At 36.8% G+C, this 17,135-nt stretch overlaps 1 protein-coding gene across 3 annotated transcripts in view; it reads left to right on the forward strand.

The window, feature by feature from the left end:
- Positions 1-17,135, forward strand: part of LOC135939548 (suppressor of lurcher protein 1-like) — a 213,717-nt gene that overhangs the window by 151,799 nt on the left and 44,783 nt on the right. For all 3 annotated transcript variants that reach the window (XM_065484014.1, XM_065484013.1, XM_065484015.1), the window contains exons 8-9: positions 6,179-6,411; positions 9,168-9,284. In XM_065484014.1, coding sequence (XP_065340086.1) covers positions 6,179-6,411; positions 9,168-9,284 — 350 coding nt within the window. The remainder of the gene's footprint in view (positions 1-6,178; positions 6,412-9,167; positions 9,285-17,135) is intronic.

A 17,135-nucleotide genomic window follows, 5' to 3' on the forward strand; every position in this document is an offset into this window, starting at 1 on the left:
AAATTGACCCTAATAATAAAAACAACTGTCGCTTTCCTGCATTTAAATCTGGAAAAAAATTTATTTGCGATGTAGCACTTTCGGGAAAGTGAGGACTCTTGTAAGCCGCTAGAAAATCGTCTCAAACTTCTTTTTAATTCATGGCATCACTCTCAGATTTTCTCAGAATTATTTATCCCACTCGAAAATACATTTAAGCGCATGAACTAGTTCTTTTGCAAGCCAATAGTGGCGCCACTTTCACTGTCTTTGAACAATGTGAAACCTTTTTGACGCAGCGCGGCTCAGAAATTCTCCATTCTGCTTTTGTGCTTAAAATAAACCATTTTTCAGTTACGATCATAAAAGCATGCTTTTGTTTAAAGCGCTCTCAGTGCCCCGGCTAATTACGCAGAATTAATTTAGGGCGCTTATCATCACTTTTGAACTCACATTATGCACGACAAGTGCTTTTCTAACGAGTGCTGCTAGCTTGAGAAACGAGAGCGGGCAAATTTATGGGGTAATTAGTTAGGCGGTTAGAAAGGCGAGCCGACGTGTCATCACTCGGCCGAGATAGCGTCGAGATGAATGAACAAGCGCTGCCCATTGTTGGCCCGGCGCGCAACCTCGCTGCTTATTTACGACCGCATTTTTCCACCGCGCCGGCATTCTTCACCGCTTCACTCTTGTAAAACCGGCCGAACGGAAAATCTGCTTGCTCCACCGAACACTTTTAATGAAGTTTTCCGTCAGAAATGGCTTTTTTAACTCTCGTAAAACTTTCTGCGCCGTTAGTTTAGTTCCACGCAGTTGCAGAAAGAATAAAAATCTCTTCGGAAATATGAACTGATTGGCAATAAAGTGTTGTTTTGTTTGTTTTGAATCAATTTCAAACGGCTTTAAATGCATAAAAAGATAATAGAACAAAGTTTTGATTTGCAGAGAAAGTTCCAACCGGTCTTTTATGCAGGAAGTTTATTTTATTGATATCATGCAGCGTGACGAAACAATGTTAGGAGACTTTATTTCAATGGATAGCCCTTGAGACCCGGGATCTTTTTTTAATTAAAAAGGTACACTGAAGTTAAATTTACAACACTAAATATATCATCAACTAAATTTTTAAATGTTCTTGGAAGGAGTTTTTCTTTCAAAGGGGGTCATTCTCAAAATTAATAAAAGCACGCTCTTTGATTTACTGCCAAAATTTCCACTTTGCGAAGAGGACTTGAAATATTAATATCAAAATCATTATCATGCACAACAACTTGCCTCATTTTCTGGAATGAAAAGCGCATAGGATAAAATCCAGAAAAATTGTAACGAGAGGAAACTGAAATGTTGGACAGTGGGGAAATTGATCTAAAGCCATTCTTTTGTATTCCGTTATACCAACATAACGTAAAGGCTTCAAGAAAATAAAGAGGCCTTCAAGGAGTTAAAAAAAATCTTAGAAAAAGAGATGAACTCAGATTTTTAGACTCAGATTGGAATGACTCGGCGTAATGAAGCCCTGATATAAACAAATGATGCGCATTACAACTTTTAATTCAATTTAAGAACAATTATTAATTAGTAAATAATTGAATGAATTAAAAATCTTCAACTATACATGTCGATCTTACGTAAAACATACTTATTTGACCTTGTGAAAATGAATTTAAAAATTTATCGGCCTTCTGCAGTGGTGTGAATTTATTCTTCAACCTTATGATTTGGTTTAAAAAAGTGTCAGCCTTCGGAATTTTGGAATGAATTAGGAAACCGTCCCATTTTAATCAGAATTTGGATCCGGATCGCTATTTCAGCACTGCAGTCTTAGAAGCTAGCGAAAAACTAGATTTGTTTTTATCATAGATGCTGCGTGCAGTGCACCCCATTTCAGAAGTGATGAGTGAGTGAATGGTAGAATATCTAAAATTTTGAATAAACAGAAAATGGAACATTAACAAACCAGCCCGTTGGCTCGCATTGTTAAGGCACTCTCAGGAGTGTCAAAGCAATGGGAGGTATTTGAGCAGTTCGGAGATCTAATACTGGCTACCCAATGTCAGAAATGGCAAAAAGTGGTTAGTTTAGTGACTCGAATTGCTCAAATTGCTCAACGGGCTGGGATGCGCACCGGCGCCGACTCGCTACTTGCTGGTTTGCACCTTTCCAGCATGCGTGATTTGGCTTCACGGGACGAATGTCTAGCGTTTCAATGCAGTCCTCGGTGCGGAGGCAAGTGGCCCTTGAGTGGGCTGGGTCCCTGTGCGGCCCGGTGCGCCCATGTTATCCGTTCGCGGTGTTATTGGGACCCGGGTTTCAGCATTCGTGCTAGTGCAGTGCGCGCCCTTCCCGGTCCTCCGGTCCTCGGACAGGGATAAAAAGAGCAAAAAAAAAAAAAAAAAAAAAAAAAAAAAAAAAACACTGGAGGCTTCCATCGTCGCTCAACTATCGATTTTTAATTACCAATTATTTAATTTTTACATTTTCATCTGAACAACTGTGCATTCCTATTTTCACAATGCAACTTCTGCGTTTCGAATGAGAGTCCTCTTCACTCTTCATGTTACATTTTGTCGGTCGGACTGGTTCACGGGTGGCTCTCATGTATTGAATTCGCACTGAATGGAAAATCATTCGCTGGCGCAGAGCGGAAATGAATTATTCCTTTTCCCGCATATTGTACAAGTGGATGCGTGCAAGGCGAGCGTAGTTGAATACATGTCGGGGGAAATGTATTTCCACTTAGGCGGACGCACGGCGGCGCCTTTCGCCCGGAATTTATTCTCAACTTTTGGCGAATTAGCCAGGGCACTGATTTTTAATCAGTCGTGTCAGCGAGCGTGCTTGTTTATCGGGCTCGAAAACACGGCGCCGAGCTGATTTATCGCCTCGCGTGTCGCCTAAATAAGCCATAAATCCTCTGCTCTCTTTTTTCCGCCAGCCTGGACGGTTGAAATTGCGAAACTCTGGTCGCGAATTTCGAAATGTTTGACCGCGGAGCTAATTTTTCGCCCGCGGACCGTGTTTCGACCTGCTGATGCGATTAATAAATTATTTCGTACCGATTTTGCGCCGAAAAAGAGCCTCCAGCGAGTTAATAATGCGCGCGCGGCTTTAACGCGCGCTAATCTGGCCCGGCTGCGAGATCAATCAAACAAATAATTACGAGTCCTTTGCGTTCACAAACACACACGACACACGAGCTATCAAACCGAAAAAAATATTGATTCACTTGATTTTTTTTCTGTCAAACAAATGGTAGGAGCCCCAAACGCAATCAATCACGCCCATAATAAACTTTGGGCATTTTTTCTTGAGAAATTGCACTAAGTGAAGTCTTGATATATTGTTTCGTGATCTGAAAAAAAATTGAATGCCCTTATACAATATAGTTGGATTACGAGGATAATATACGTACCTAACTTGCCTAAAATCTCGTTTCTGAGCGCTCTGGTGGCCTCCAAAGAGTCAAATTGCAAATAATCTGAATGATTTTGAATTTTCCGTTTTAGTGGTGTGCAGATCATGCAAATAAAACCAAAATGGAGCCCATCAGGCATCAGTTAGTTCGTTAGTTGTCTACTCATGGTAATGGGATTTAATAATATCGATAGCTAAGGGCTACACTGACACCTGGGTTAGTTTTCTTGGCTGATCTGATGGTCATTTCTGTTCTCAAGGGTGACCCCCCAGCCTGTTACGAGGGTAAAAATCATCCGATCGTGTAATTTTGATTTTCTCACTGTCATACCTAAATTCAGAAAATTCCTAATCTAGCCGTCTTATTAGGTATCTTTTGGCACTAATTTTAATGTTCTATTTTCAATATAACTCGAAATAATTTCAATTTTGTAAATTTCAAGAGTGCGACTTTCGCTAATATCACCCTGATTTTCCGGGAAAATGACCTTGGGTTTTACGTCAAAATTTGTTATTTTAACATCTGTTTATCACCCTAACCTAGTCAGACACTTGATTATATAGCTTGTACACTTAATTAATGTCAAACTAAATAATTTTTTAAGAACATCTTTTTAACTTTTAAATTGTGTTATTTGTAATTTATAGCCATATTTGATAAAAATATTTATTTAATTAACTGTTTTATTAAACTTAAATATTCTTATTACTTTTTAACATCATTTTTTCTTTTAAAAATATATTTTGTTTTGCATTAACAAAGTTAAAGCTAAATTTATAAATTTATACCATAGGGAAAAGTATTATTATTATATTATTAACTAATAAATATGTGGTTAGAAAAATTTTCATTTGCTACTATTATTTCATTAGAAAAATGGTGCTATTAATTAATTATAGTCATTCTCCTTTACTCTACCCCAATTCAAGTTTCTCATATCGTTGCATTCCATGTCAAGTTCTCTCTTAGGTTCTCTTTGATCGAGAGAGTTGAAATATCCTAACAAAAGCAAACAAAATGTATAATATTCGGTTTGCTTTGATTCAAGCTGTGTGATTGAATATACGTATCCAGTACGTCCTTAACGCTCTCGAATGGTGGTCTGTGTCTGTCATACCAGAGTTCTCGGGTTTTCAGTTGGGACTCGCGCTCTCGCGCTCTCAGTGTAACACAAATCTTTGAGATTATCAGGCGTGCAGATCAAATTATCCAAAGCACTAATATTTGCCGTTCGCATCCATATTTTTGTTTGCTCGCGAGTGAGGAGGAAGACGATACGGCCAAATCCTGTTTGGAGTGCTCTCTCGCACCGGCTCTTGTTTAATCCTCGAAACTCGGCGCTGAAAATTTAATCGGGCGAGTGTCGGCGAGGCGGCAGCTTTAAAAAAAGTCGTTCCATCGGCGACAGCACGTGCGGACGCCTTTTATTTTACGAACTCCTATTTTACGAGAGAGCGGCCGGCCGGAAATGAATCGGATCAAAAATGCAGCACCGCAAGCGAACAAAACCTCAGGAGGTGCCGAAAGTAAACACACGGCACACACTCGCAAAACGATCCGCAGGGAGGCTTAATCTGCGAACGGGGACGCCCGTTAATTCAGAGTTATTTGCTTGCCAAGTCGTTTTCGCTGTTGTTAAAACACTCGCTTTGCACGAAGTGAACCTATTTTGTCACGACTCTCGCAGCTGGAAAACGAGTACGTGCTCTTGTTACTCCGCACTTCGCCAGCGAGTTTCCCAAGTGCATATACAATCAACAGAGTGCAACTGGGCCCTCGACGAACGGATGTTGCCTCTTAAATGACGTCACGGGCAATATAAATTGGGGTAATTTTGACTTACAGCGTTGCGTAATATTTGTATAAGATGGCCTTTGGGAAACTTACAGAATACCCTTATTGGCGAACTTTAGCCGCCAGTTATATCAATTTGGAAACGGTTATCGTCTATAATTTGAAGTGTTTTTTTTGCATAATTGATAATTTTGGCAGCTGATGAAATTTTTAGTATAAAAAATATGTTCTTAAACGTGCAATAATCAAAAGAGTACGTTGTTGAAATTAAAATTTTGCAAATTCTCTCCAAAATTTAAGCTCTTGACTGATTTTTCTTATTATATTGCGATTTCTCTCGTCAAAATCTATCCAACGGTGCATGAAACATTTTGGGGGACTCTTGGTTGTGAAATAAGATAAGATTTGAAGTAGGAAAACTGTGCTCTATTTTAAAACACTTTTATCAAAACGAGGAAAATGCCATTTTGGTGTAGATTATTATTTGCTAGATAAATCCTTCTTATATTTTAGAGACATTCTTATCACTGTGCAATGAAAATTTACAGCACGTCAGTATATTTGAATCTTTTATTAACTTCGATGTAAACACTTGGAAAGAGCGTGGACAGCTTGCTTTAAGATCTTTTCCTTTTTCTATAAGCTATTGGGAATTAAAACAATATAATTAATTAAAATATTTAAACTACTAAAAAATACATTTTTTAATGTTAAAGACCGATATTTGCTTTAGGGAGAGTATTTGAAAACAAATTGATAATTTTTTTTTCTCAATAATGAAAGTAAGCATCAATCAGAAATCTGCACACAAGTTCAAATGTACCTAGGGAATACATTTTAGTGTCTTAAGGATCTGCATTCCGTTGAATTTTGCGTACAATATGTGTTACAAATGCTCTACTCAACTCCTGTAATTTACTTACGAAAGCACTATAAAATTTTACAATGTATTAAATATATCGAGATTCTTATATCCTTTGCAATTTCCAGTTGTCTGGAGCGCGAGGACATCGTTCGCGTGCACGACGGCGCCGTTCGTCTGGCGCCTGTAATCGCTGCCGTGTGCAATCAGGCGTACCAGCTGGAGGTGCTGTCCACGGGGCCGGACCTCTTGGTCAGGCTGTCCGGCACGTCACCTGCGCCAGGACAGGGCTTCCGGGCAACCTACGAGTTCGAGTCCACCAGCGACGAGAACCTTCAATACCTCGACCCCAAACAGTCAGGTGAGCCCAAAATTGCTACAGAAGTGACTAAATTATTTTTATTTTACGTACAAGACGAAGAAATTTATTTTGTTTTTAGGAAATAATTTATTAATGGAAGAACAATTATTGGAGTGGCATTTGACCAAAAATTGAATTACGCACACAGGCCCAAAGTTATTTATATATTGGAAAAAACGGTATCAGGTCGAATAAAGACTGTTGTTTTTACAAAAATTCTATTTTCAAGTAAAATTTTAAATTCAAACAATTTTTGGCACAAAAATATTTTAATAATTTTAACAGTTTTATTTCCACAGTCATGTTTTAATTAAAGGTATCTATAATCAGCACTGGAAAATTTATAGCCAGTTCAGTAATGAAGTCTAATATTTAAATTTTCAACTGTGGGATGATATATTTGCTCTTGATTGAAAATTTTATCGTTTATAGTAATAATTGAACACAGAATGTGTACTTTCCAGACCACATTATTCGATTTAAAATAAATACCATAGTAAACTCCGAATAAGGGGCAGGGATGCCATCTCTAGGAGCGTTTCGCAACACGGCGGAGCGAGCAACAGGTGGTGCAGCTGCTGGGGTGTTGGCGTTACCCTCTCGGGGTGGCGCCACCAACCCTCTCGGCTCATCTCGACCCGATAGGCAATAATAATTCCAACTGCTAATGAGCGGCAGATGCCGTTTAACACGGTGGATATTTTTTTATTTCTAAAGCCGTGTCATTCAAACGGACGAGATGTGAATGGCCAATTAAAAAGTCCTCTCTCACGAGAAGTTTAAAGGCGGTGGTAATCGCTCGCGAGAGAAGTTTTAACGACGTCATTCACGCGCGTTTACTTTTTATTTTCCTCCAAGGCGACGTTCAGCGTTAAGTAGGAATTACGTCCTTTGTCGACAAGTTCCTCCCAGTTTGCATGTCTAATTTACAGGCATGCTTCTTTTCATCAGACAAATCGGATTTCTGCAGAGAAAAAAAATTAGTACTGCTGGAGTTTTTCAAAAAGGAATAAGTTTGTCCTTTTATTAGGGAAAAGTTTTACGGGATTAAAAAATATAGAGGAAAATGAACTATATTGAAGGAATAGGGTATTTTTAAATATATGTGATTAGAACAATTCCGTATATAACATCTTGGGAATTTATTTTTGTATTCATCAATTTAAAAATTATATCACTCGTCTGGATTCAACTACAAAAATCTATTTCCGAGCATCATTTTATTTTTAACATCAATTTAACGCAGCTTACAAAAAAAGGTATTTTAGAATATATTTTTATAGAGATATTTTGGACATTTAGAAACTAAAATTAAAAATCAACAATAAATATCTCAAAAGTTAGTAAACAAAATCCAGCTATTAGATTATTGGGTGATCGAGAAAAGTTTTAATTTAGTTCGGAATAATTAAATTTAAATTAAATAAACATAAACTACCAAATTCTTTATTTCTTACAATTTATTTTAAAATTACAGGGAAAACAAGCAAATCAATTAAAAAAATGTAATTAATATTTAGTAAAAGAAAAACAGAATAATCAATTTGTGGTTTTCAATTGATAAAAAATTTGCAATAAAAAATTAAAATCGTTTTAAAAAGGTTGTTAGCTTACGTATCGCGAAGAATAACTATGCGTTATCTTTAGCAATACCAAGCTAACAGAAGCATTCGCGTCCATTCAAACTAATATATTGGATTCCTACAAACATTACACATTTAGAACATAAATTTATTTTTAGAAATATTAACATTTTGGGACTTCGCCCGTAAATGGATTTTGAGGGTCGAAAAGAATATAATATTTAGTATATTTTAAAAATATTAAAATCAAATAAAAGTGCTTCTGAATATTTAAAACCTACATTGAAATAAAGCTTTTATCACGATGCAAGAGAGTAAAATCCTTCACTCGATTGAATGTTTAGAGGTTAGGAGGTGGAAATTAAACCTTGCGGGATCTTCAACAAATCTTCTCTTTATACGACAGTCACTTGGCGACTAAGTCTAACAGAATACAAGGACCTTTAAACAGAATTGATAAACGACTTTAGAATTGACAATTTTAAGAGATTTGTCTTGAAGAACAATTTAAAATTAGAAAAGAATTTACCCGAATGAGCCGGGTCCTTCTCGATTAAACGCTCGGAACAATTAAGATGCGACTTGTTGGCTTGAGTGTCCGGCGAAAACTAATTTAAATTCAAAATCTCTCACTGTTGCATTAACGAATTTCTAACAATCATTAATAACAATACCCTAGACTAAAAATGAAAAAGGAGTGGGAGCTCGGCTCCGCAACCACTACAAATGCAAAGCATATAGCATGTTGGATACAACGGAAATTTTGTTTCAAAAGCGTCACACCCAAAACAGAGATTTTAAATTTTTCCGGACATATGTATTAACAAAAAATTCATCCTGAAAAAATGCTAAAAAGCACCAAAACAGAACCTTCTGAGCCCCCAAATCCGACTTGAATTCCGACGAGATTCGGAAATGGACGTATATATATATTTCCCTTGCAAAAGCGCAATCACATTTATTTTATTTGTCCGGTGTACAGTGTCAGTGAGTTGGAAGGCAGGAAAGAGAGCATTTTGTCTGCGTGACGAGGCCCCAGGGGCCGGTTATGCAACCGGCGGCAGCGACACGCCAGGCGCGTTGCATACACCTGCAATTTGTCCTGATCGGCAATCGCACACGTAGTGTTGTTCGCTCGACTCTCTGATAAGTTTCGACTTTTCTGCTCGGCAGAGTCCATGATGAATCCATCACGAGTGATCAATGCGCCCACGGCGGCCACCAGCGGCTCCGGCGGCCACGCAGCCAGCGCTCCCCTGACACCCGGCGCGGCAGCCAGCACCACCTCAGGTCAGTCCATCAGTGTCACTTGCTACTCTAAATTCAAAAATTATAATATTAACTTGTTATGATGGACCAATTATAATAATTATTGAGTTAGATATATTTTTTAATTTTAATTTTTGATCTTATTAAAATTTAATTGGATTAATTTATAATTTTTATACAAAAGATTACTTTAGAAGTATCCAATTTAAGTTGGCATATTACCTTTGAGGACGATTTGATTATATTTATATTTTAAGTACTTGGTTCAGGCTTGTGGTACTACAAAATTTATCAATAAACATTTAAATCATAAGTTTACACAAATATTTATACAACATTTTCTAATTGAAGGTAAATCGCAACAATAGGAATCGAAATGAAACAAAATATTTACTGACAAATGTTTGATTTTGGGAGAATTTTGCATATTACAGAATTAAACGGACCTGATTATATTTTTCTGCCCGGCAGAGGTAAATATTTGCTGAATTCGACAAACAATAAACTCATGCTGGGCTAAAAATACACAATTTTGTTCATCGTGTTCTGCACGATCCAATTTAAATTACACGATATTATTTTCTACGCATATTCACGTGCTCCAAATTTTAAAATTGCTATGAACTACGAATTATTTTTAAAATTATCAAAGAAATCTGATTCCCCACGCCCATTCTTTTGAGTCATTCTTCAACATATCCTCAAAGTCAAAATGTGATTTCTTTCTGTTCTTGTTGTGGTATTTGACACTAGCGAATGACTAAAGTTACTAAAATCAATCAATTAATTATTATTTCACGAAATTTCCTGCCGCAGGACAGGGTGTTGCTGGTTGAGCGGCAGCATAGAGAGATCAAATTAGAAGGGTTCGGGGGGTTGGGGGGGGCGGGGTGGAGCCCAATTATCGTCTCGAGAGGCAATTTCGTCCGCCGCACGCACAATTTAATCAATTTGGCCCGAAACGGTTGGTTCTCTCTGCCTCACGCTGCTCGCTGCTCGCGTCGACTCAATTAGCCGGCCAGGAGACAAAATATTTTCGCTCTTCAGCATTCTTGAGCGACAACGGGCGAGGAATGCACCCCGGGCTGATTTAATTAGCACTTTAATGGGCATCGACAACCCTTTTGGGCGAAATAATTAGCGCTCTCAGAGTTGCCGGCGACCGAATAGTTTTCCAAAGAAGCAAAATCGTTTCCGTTGAAAGAGCCAGGGCACTGCTTTCGCAATTCCATATAATATTCCGTCTGTTTTTGTTAATGGAAATTCAGATATTTCAAAGTTGTTAAAGTAATAAAGAGAGTGGAACGTGAAGTTTGGAATGTGCAATGAACACATTTGGAATTTTGCAGATATTTTGGCTTGTATAGATTTTTATTCGCAATGGTCAAAATGCGACCCCCATCGAACTCAACATGAAATACTACAAGTAGTTATAAATTTAACTAGAACTTTAGAAAATAAAAATATGAACCGTTACGGGAAAATTCGGCAATTTAGTTATTAATGTTACTCTCTTTAAAATTATTTTTGTTCCTATTTATCTTGCTGAGAGTGAAACAAAAGGCATTCATACAGATATGAAATTAAATAATGACCGTTTAATTGTTACAAAATAAAATTTTTATGCAAAATTTATCTACAATCAAATTTAAAAACATAAAAATAATCTGCATTTAGTTTTAAACTTTATGTACGTTTTAACTAAAATATTATCAAGAAATAATATTTATACTAACGTTATTACATTGAGACATTAATTTTCAATTTAAAGAAAATTTTTCCTTTTTTATCTCTAATAATTTTATTATTATAAACATTATATTGCAGAAAATAAATTATTTGGCTTGGTTTTTATAAAGAAGTGAAAATTAAGTTTGCTCCATTTATGTGGTAGGTACGTCGTAGCCTAAATAAAAAAGTATAATGAAACTATCATATTATTATTAATGATATCAAAATGTATGCGAACTACATCTAGCTGCAATCTAGAATTATTAACACTCGTTGTGGCGCCAATTTCAAAAAGGTACATATTTTATTTTGCTTTTTTAAACATTTTTTCGATGCATGATGCATTTTTAAGATATTTCATTCGATTCTACTTGTCCTAATCTATATTATTGTGAAGAAAAATGGTACAAATTTGCCAATTGGTTTAACAGATTATACGGTTGAAGTGTGGCTCATGATTTTTTTTTTTTAAAAAAAGAACAATGGCTACACATTGCTTTATTGATTTTTTTTCTCTCTAATATGTAAACATAAACGTGCTAGGCAAGAAAACGAGAGTGCTCGTCTTTCGCGTCAAGTGGCGAAATAACAACTTTTGGGCGAAGCTAATTGAGATTGCGCGCCCACAGGCTCGGACTTTTTCAATATCAGCGCGTAGTTTTTGCTTCTCATTTGCTCTCCGCAAGTCGGTGCTCGTGCCAACAAAGTGGCTCTCGACTTGAAACAAGGCCGCAAAACAGCGCCGCGTTGCTGCAAACGAAACTTTTGGATTGTTCTGAGCTGTTTCTCGCTGTGCTTTTTACGACTCGAAAGGGACTTGTTCATGCAGAATATGTAGCTGCTTCGTCTTAATTTAAACTTTTGCGCATAAACCGACCGCACAAATCAACCACCGCGCGCGCCTTTCTATGTTTTTGGCCTTTTTCAGCGCCGCCGGCGAATCCACTCCATTCATCTTAATTTCTCCAAATTGGGCCTAATTTTCTTCTCTTTTCTCGTTCGGCTCAAACAATGTGCTCCAGTCCATTTTGCGCACTTCAAAGCAAGAGCCGCCTTCTTTTTGATTGAAAACGTAGTGAGCTGGAAGTAATTCCTTATTCTCCGCTCTTCCAGACTAACTGAATTATGTCGAAGAGAATATAATCAAAGCCGGCGTTCTCTTCTCGGAAGAACACATTGTTCTTTCCACGTTGCACGTACAACTTCTGCTTAACTCTCGGTACGCTCAGGTAATAATGTATTTATTAAAAACAGTTCAATCCACGTTCTCCTTGGTAAATTGTTTCTCGGTTGAAAAGAATGGGGTAATTCTTCGTCGAATCCCGGTGGATATGGCTTTTCTTAACTTTATTTATGGACAAAAGGAGACTGCATTTGTTTAGTATATAAAGCCCTCACGAAGAAAGAACATTTCTAATGTTTTTTTTTAACCTCGGAGGGATTAAACCACTACTCTTTGACGTGGGCCTTTGAAATATAATTTGGAGTTGGTGTTCGATAGGATTCGAAGAGAAGAATTGGGGAGTTTAGATATTTAGGTCGTTCATTTTTCAAAAATTTCCCTTAAAACCCGAAAAAACATAAAATTTATTCAGACAATTTTTATTACCGATGAAAATTTGGTAGAGTTTGCTTCACCTCCATGCAAATTTAGTGTTTCGACCCTTTACATTTTCATTCACAATTTTGGAATAAATTCGATAACTTCACATTCCACCTGGAAATTTTATTTTACCCATTTATTAAAAACTCTGCTGCGCCGCTTTAATTTGTCGTTTATAAAATCATTTTCAATTGAAATTGGAATATCAGCAGATGGCACCACCGTATACTTTCTTAATAAATTAATTTTAAAGCATTTCCGCAGTGATTTTAGACTCAATCCTGTTACTGTGCATTCTTCTCTTATTATACTTTCTTTTGACGTGCTGAAAACTAAAATTGGTTAAACGAACCACCGTAGAATCGTGAAAAAAAATTTGAAATAAAAAAAATATTTTCCAACGTTTCTACAGCGAATGGCTGGACTGATTTTGGTTTTCAGCACGTCAAAAGAAAGCATATGAAGTGAGGAATCCACAGTAGCAGGATTGAGTCTGAAATTACAGCGGAAGTGCCTTAAAACTAAATTTTTTCGAAAGTATACGGTTGCGCCATCTATTAACGTCTTCGAACACTAAGGGCTAATAGAACTGGTGCATTAATTAAAACAAATCTTCAAGTCCCGTTTTGATTAATGCATACTCCCCACTCTCCAACACGTGAACACTGAACTAGTGTAGATTTGAGGGATGTTGCAATCTTATAAATCGAGCCAATGGTTTCAAGGAGGAAAAGGCGCTTCTCGGAAGAGATTGATCCTAGCTCTTGACGACATAATATGGAAGTCGCGTCCTCTCATTACAGCAGTTTGTCTTCCCCAACTCTGACGGCTGGAGGCGGGCGCAAACGCAAAGTTTGCCTGTTGTCGGCCGCAAGATGCACCCGATTAATTATCTAATTAGCCGGCTGTGTGCAGCGCTGGCGCGGTCGAGAGTTAGTTGGATTTGTGTCTCGCCCGAATTCAATTTGAGGTGCGCTCGAGGAGTAATTAATAAACGCCGCAGGCATGTGATTAAATTCAATTAGCATGAAGAACGAGCAACTCAATTTCAACTCGAGAGCTACCTTAATGACAAGTTATTATATTGAATTAAGAGGCTCGTCGACGTCAAACGACGCGCTCGCATTGTGCGTGCGTATTACGGCTGCCGCGCGCAACAATGCTGCTTCACGCACATTATTCATGCTCTCTCTCTCTCTCACACACACACACACTCGCGCTCTCCCAACGAGCAAAATCGATTTGCGCAAGTACATGCACCGCCACCGTGCGTGTGGAGAGGCACTCGTCGCTATATGGCCCGCATTTTTCACCAGCAGACCAAACGAAAACATACCGACGTACAAATAAAATTTTCTGATGGAATGCAGTAAAAGAAGAGATAAATGTCACAATAAAAACCTGTACGTGGACTGAATTTTATTTTGTTTATGGCCGAGGCTGAAACTTTCAGACCTTTATCATTTATTTTTTTTTCATTCTGAGGCAACCACAAAATGAAATGTCAAGTGAAATGGGATATTATCAAAAATATTTCTAGCTCAGGTCTTATTTAACTGTTTAACATAATTGCAGCAGACAGTAATTATAAATTAGCGTTCCTACCTTTACTTCAAATGCATGCTAAAAAATTGGGATAAAACTAAAATTCACCCAGAGCGTCATTTAAATTTGCGAGGATCTCGGTTCCAAAGTTTTTATGCTGATTAATTGGTGAGCTCTGTCTCCATTTTAAATATCAGGATTTATTTCACAAATAGGGAAACTTTGACATCATAATTCACACACAATTAGACGAGAGGAACTCAGTTCAAGCAAAAATAACACTGACAAACCGTTTAGTTTTTCGATAAATTTAGCAAAATCTGAAATTGAAGTGTTTTTCTCGGTCCTGATTTCACTATTGCATTTTATAGAGATGAACTGTTGCTAAATTTCACAAATATATATTTTTACTCAGTCAATGAAACACTTACTTGCTAACTATGTAAACTGCGATATGTGGGGCTTAATTTCTTAGCTTCTTTTTTCATAATTTTCTAGACTGATTACCGTCTCTGAAAGCTAAACCTGGCCTTAGATTCTTTCTTTTATTTACCCACTATTGATTAGTGTTTGTTTATGAGTATTATTTGCTGGCAATCGAAACGGTTTTAGACAGTTGCCTAGGATCATAAGATGAATTTAAATCATTTATGCTAACGTGAGTTTAGAAGAAATTCATAAACACATTTTTAGGAAAAATAAGGTACATAAATCAAAACCAATTTAATTCTCTTTTCATGTGTTGATGATTTATTTAAAAACAAGAGTTCTCAGGGAGGGGGGAATCAACATTTCGGCCGTTTTGCAAATATTTGTTACCATTCCGAATGAATCACTGTACACAAACGCCGCTTTTGGACAAAGTACGCGTCTCCATGGACTCGGATGAAACCGTGATTTTGTGGGAAGGAAAAAAAGGGAAAAAAGTTGTATACATTTGCACTGCGTCGCTTTTGATTAGAACACTCGAGCTGAAAAGGAGAGCAAGCGAGTTGACATTTCACTCTTGCTGCCTTTTTGCCGGGGTCGGCCGGTTGGCCATCTGGGATTCGGAATAATCAGCAAACGAAAGCGAGTTTACGCAAAAGGCAAACAGCAGTGAGGGCTTGCCGGCTTTTGCGTTTTGTATTATTATTTTGGCCGTCGGCAGGAAATTCGCTGAGTTCGATTCCGTCAGCGTGGCAGATAAGGCCGGCCTGAAAACGCACGCATGTAGTGCGAAAACCATAATTCTGGCTTCGCAAAAAGCGGCACTTGGCTTGGATCCAGACTCTCTGGCCCGTTTCGTAATGATTTTTTAATGTAAAATAAATACAAATGGCTGTGTGGCCAGATTATTCATTGCTGTTGAGATTTACGACCGTGCGAATCAAACCCAAATTGATGGAACTCCGCCGCAGGGACGTGAAAAAATAATACAGGTTGAAATTCCGTAAAATCTGCCTCAAAATAAATATACGGCTTATTTTAACTGACAAAAACTATAGCTAGATCTACTTTGAATCATCGTAATTAGAGTAGCTGATTATTACAGTAAAATCCTTTCATTTTTGTAAAAGGAGAAGTTATTAAATAATTGGCTTTTTAAAGCAACTAAAATTCCCGACACTAAACTTTATGTGATTTTAAAAAAACCCTCTCCAAAGTCGTGTAAATAAAAAATTAAAAAAACTGAGAAAAAGCTTTGTCAAAAGTTGGCCTTTGACCTCTTCTTTTAAAGCACTGTAGCACTCAAGTTAATTTCCGGTCTGTTTTCATATTTGGGCTGCAGCCCTTTTAAGCCTCGGCGAAGTACACTCAACATTTCATTCCGCAAAACAGCAATGAAATTGAGCCACTTTCCACACCCCCGAGCTCACTCTCTCTCTCGCGCCGGCAATTTGAGCACATTTGTTATTCTGACAGGAGGCGCGTGCGAGACGAAATGAATTCGGCGCTGAAAAATGATTTAAATCGGGATAATGGCTCTTTATCTCGCGTGTGTGCGTGTAAATTATGCACGGGCTCGAGCTTGATGAATTCCTCCATCAATTACAGCCGGCTGTCAGTCAAAAAAATTTAATCGACCGCGCTATTTTCCTCTCTGAAAAGGTAAAAATTTGGGAGCCAGGAAAAATATAATACTCAGATCTTCAAAGCAGATGAGTTCATTCCCTTCCTTGTTAATTATCAATAATATTTTTCTTGTATTATTAACCTTGTTCTGGCACAGTTTCTGGGCCTTTGCTGGTAAAAAAAATTCTGGAGGTTGAAAATTTTATTAAAATTAATTGATAGACTTTTAAGACATTTTATCTTATGGGCACAATACATATTTTTTACATTTTTTACCCAAACCTATAGTTTTCAACAGACCCAAATAATTTTTAGCCGGTATTTTAAGAAACTCCTTGATGAAATTTTGATAAAATAAACTGCGATACACTACTTTCTAAAATGAATTACAATCTAGAAAACACTGTGGGATTTTTAGTGAATCGAACGCTATTTTTATCGAAATTGAAGAAATGGTGTAGAAAATAAAAGGAAAAACTAAATAAGTTATAAATATAATCCAACTTCTGTTCAATCTTGATGAATTTTGGTATATTTGTAGACCCTTCTTCACAATACTAACTAATTAATAATTTTTTTATTTTTAAAATTTTATTAACAAACAAATTGTATACTTTTTTCAGTTAAAGATTCAATTGACTTAAGAAAATTAATATTTTGATTATATGCATACGTAATTTTAAATACATTTTTAAAATAAGTATTTTTTACATTATTATCATTTTTAATGAATATTTAAATAATTTCATTAAATTCGAATATATGTTGCTCATTCATAATTTTTAAACTAAAATAAAATTATCAGCATGATAGTTAAATCGGTTAACTAGTTTATTAGTAATCATGTCTTTGAGTTCTTTTAGTCATTAATATTACCAATAATATACACTTACCCTTAAGTGTCACAAAAATCAGGAACTAGGAAGATTAAAAAACTT

The sequence above is a fragment of the Cloeon dipterum genome, chromosome 3, assembly GCF_949628265.1.
Source record: "Cloeon dipterum chromosome 3, ieCloDipt1.1, whole genome shotgun sequence".
In the NCBI taxonomy this organism is placed as follows: domain Eukaryota; kingdom Metazoa; phylum Arthropoda; class Insecta; order Ephemeroptera; family Baetidae; genus Cloeon; species Cloeon dipterum.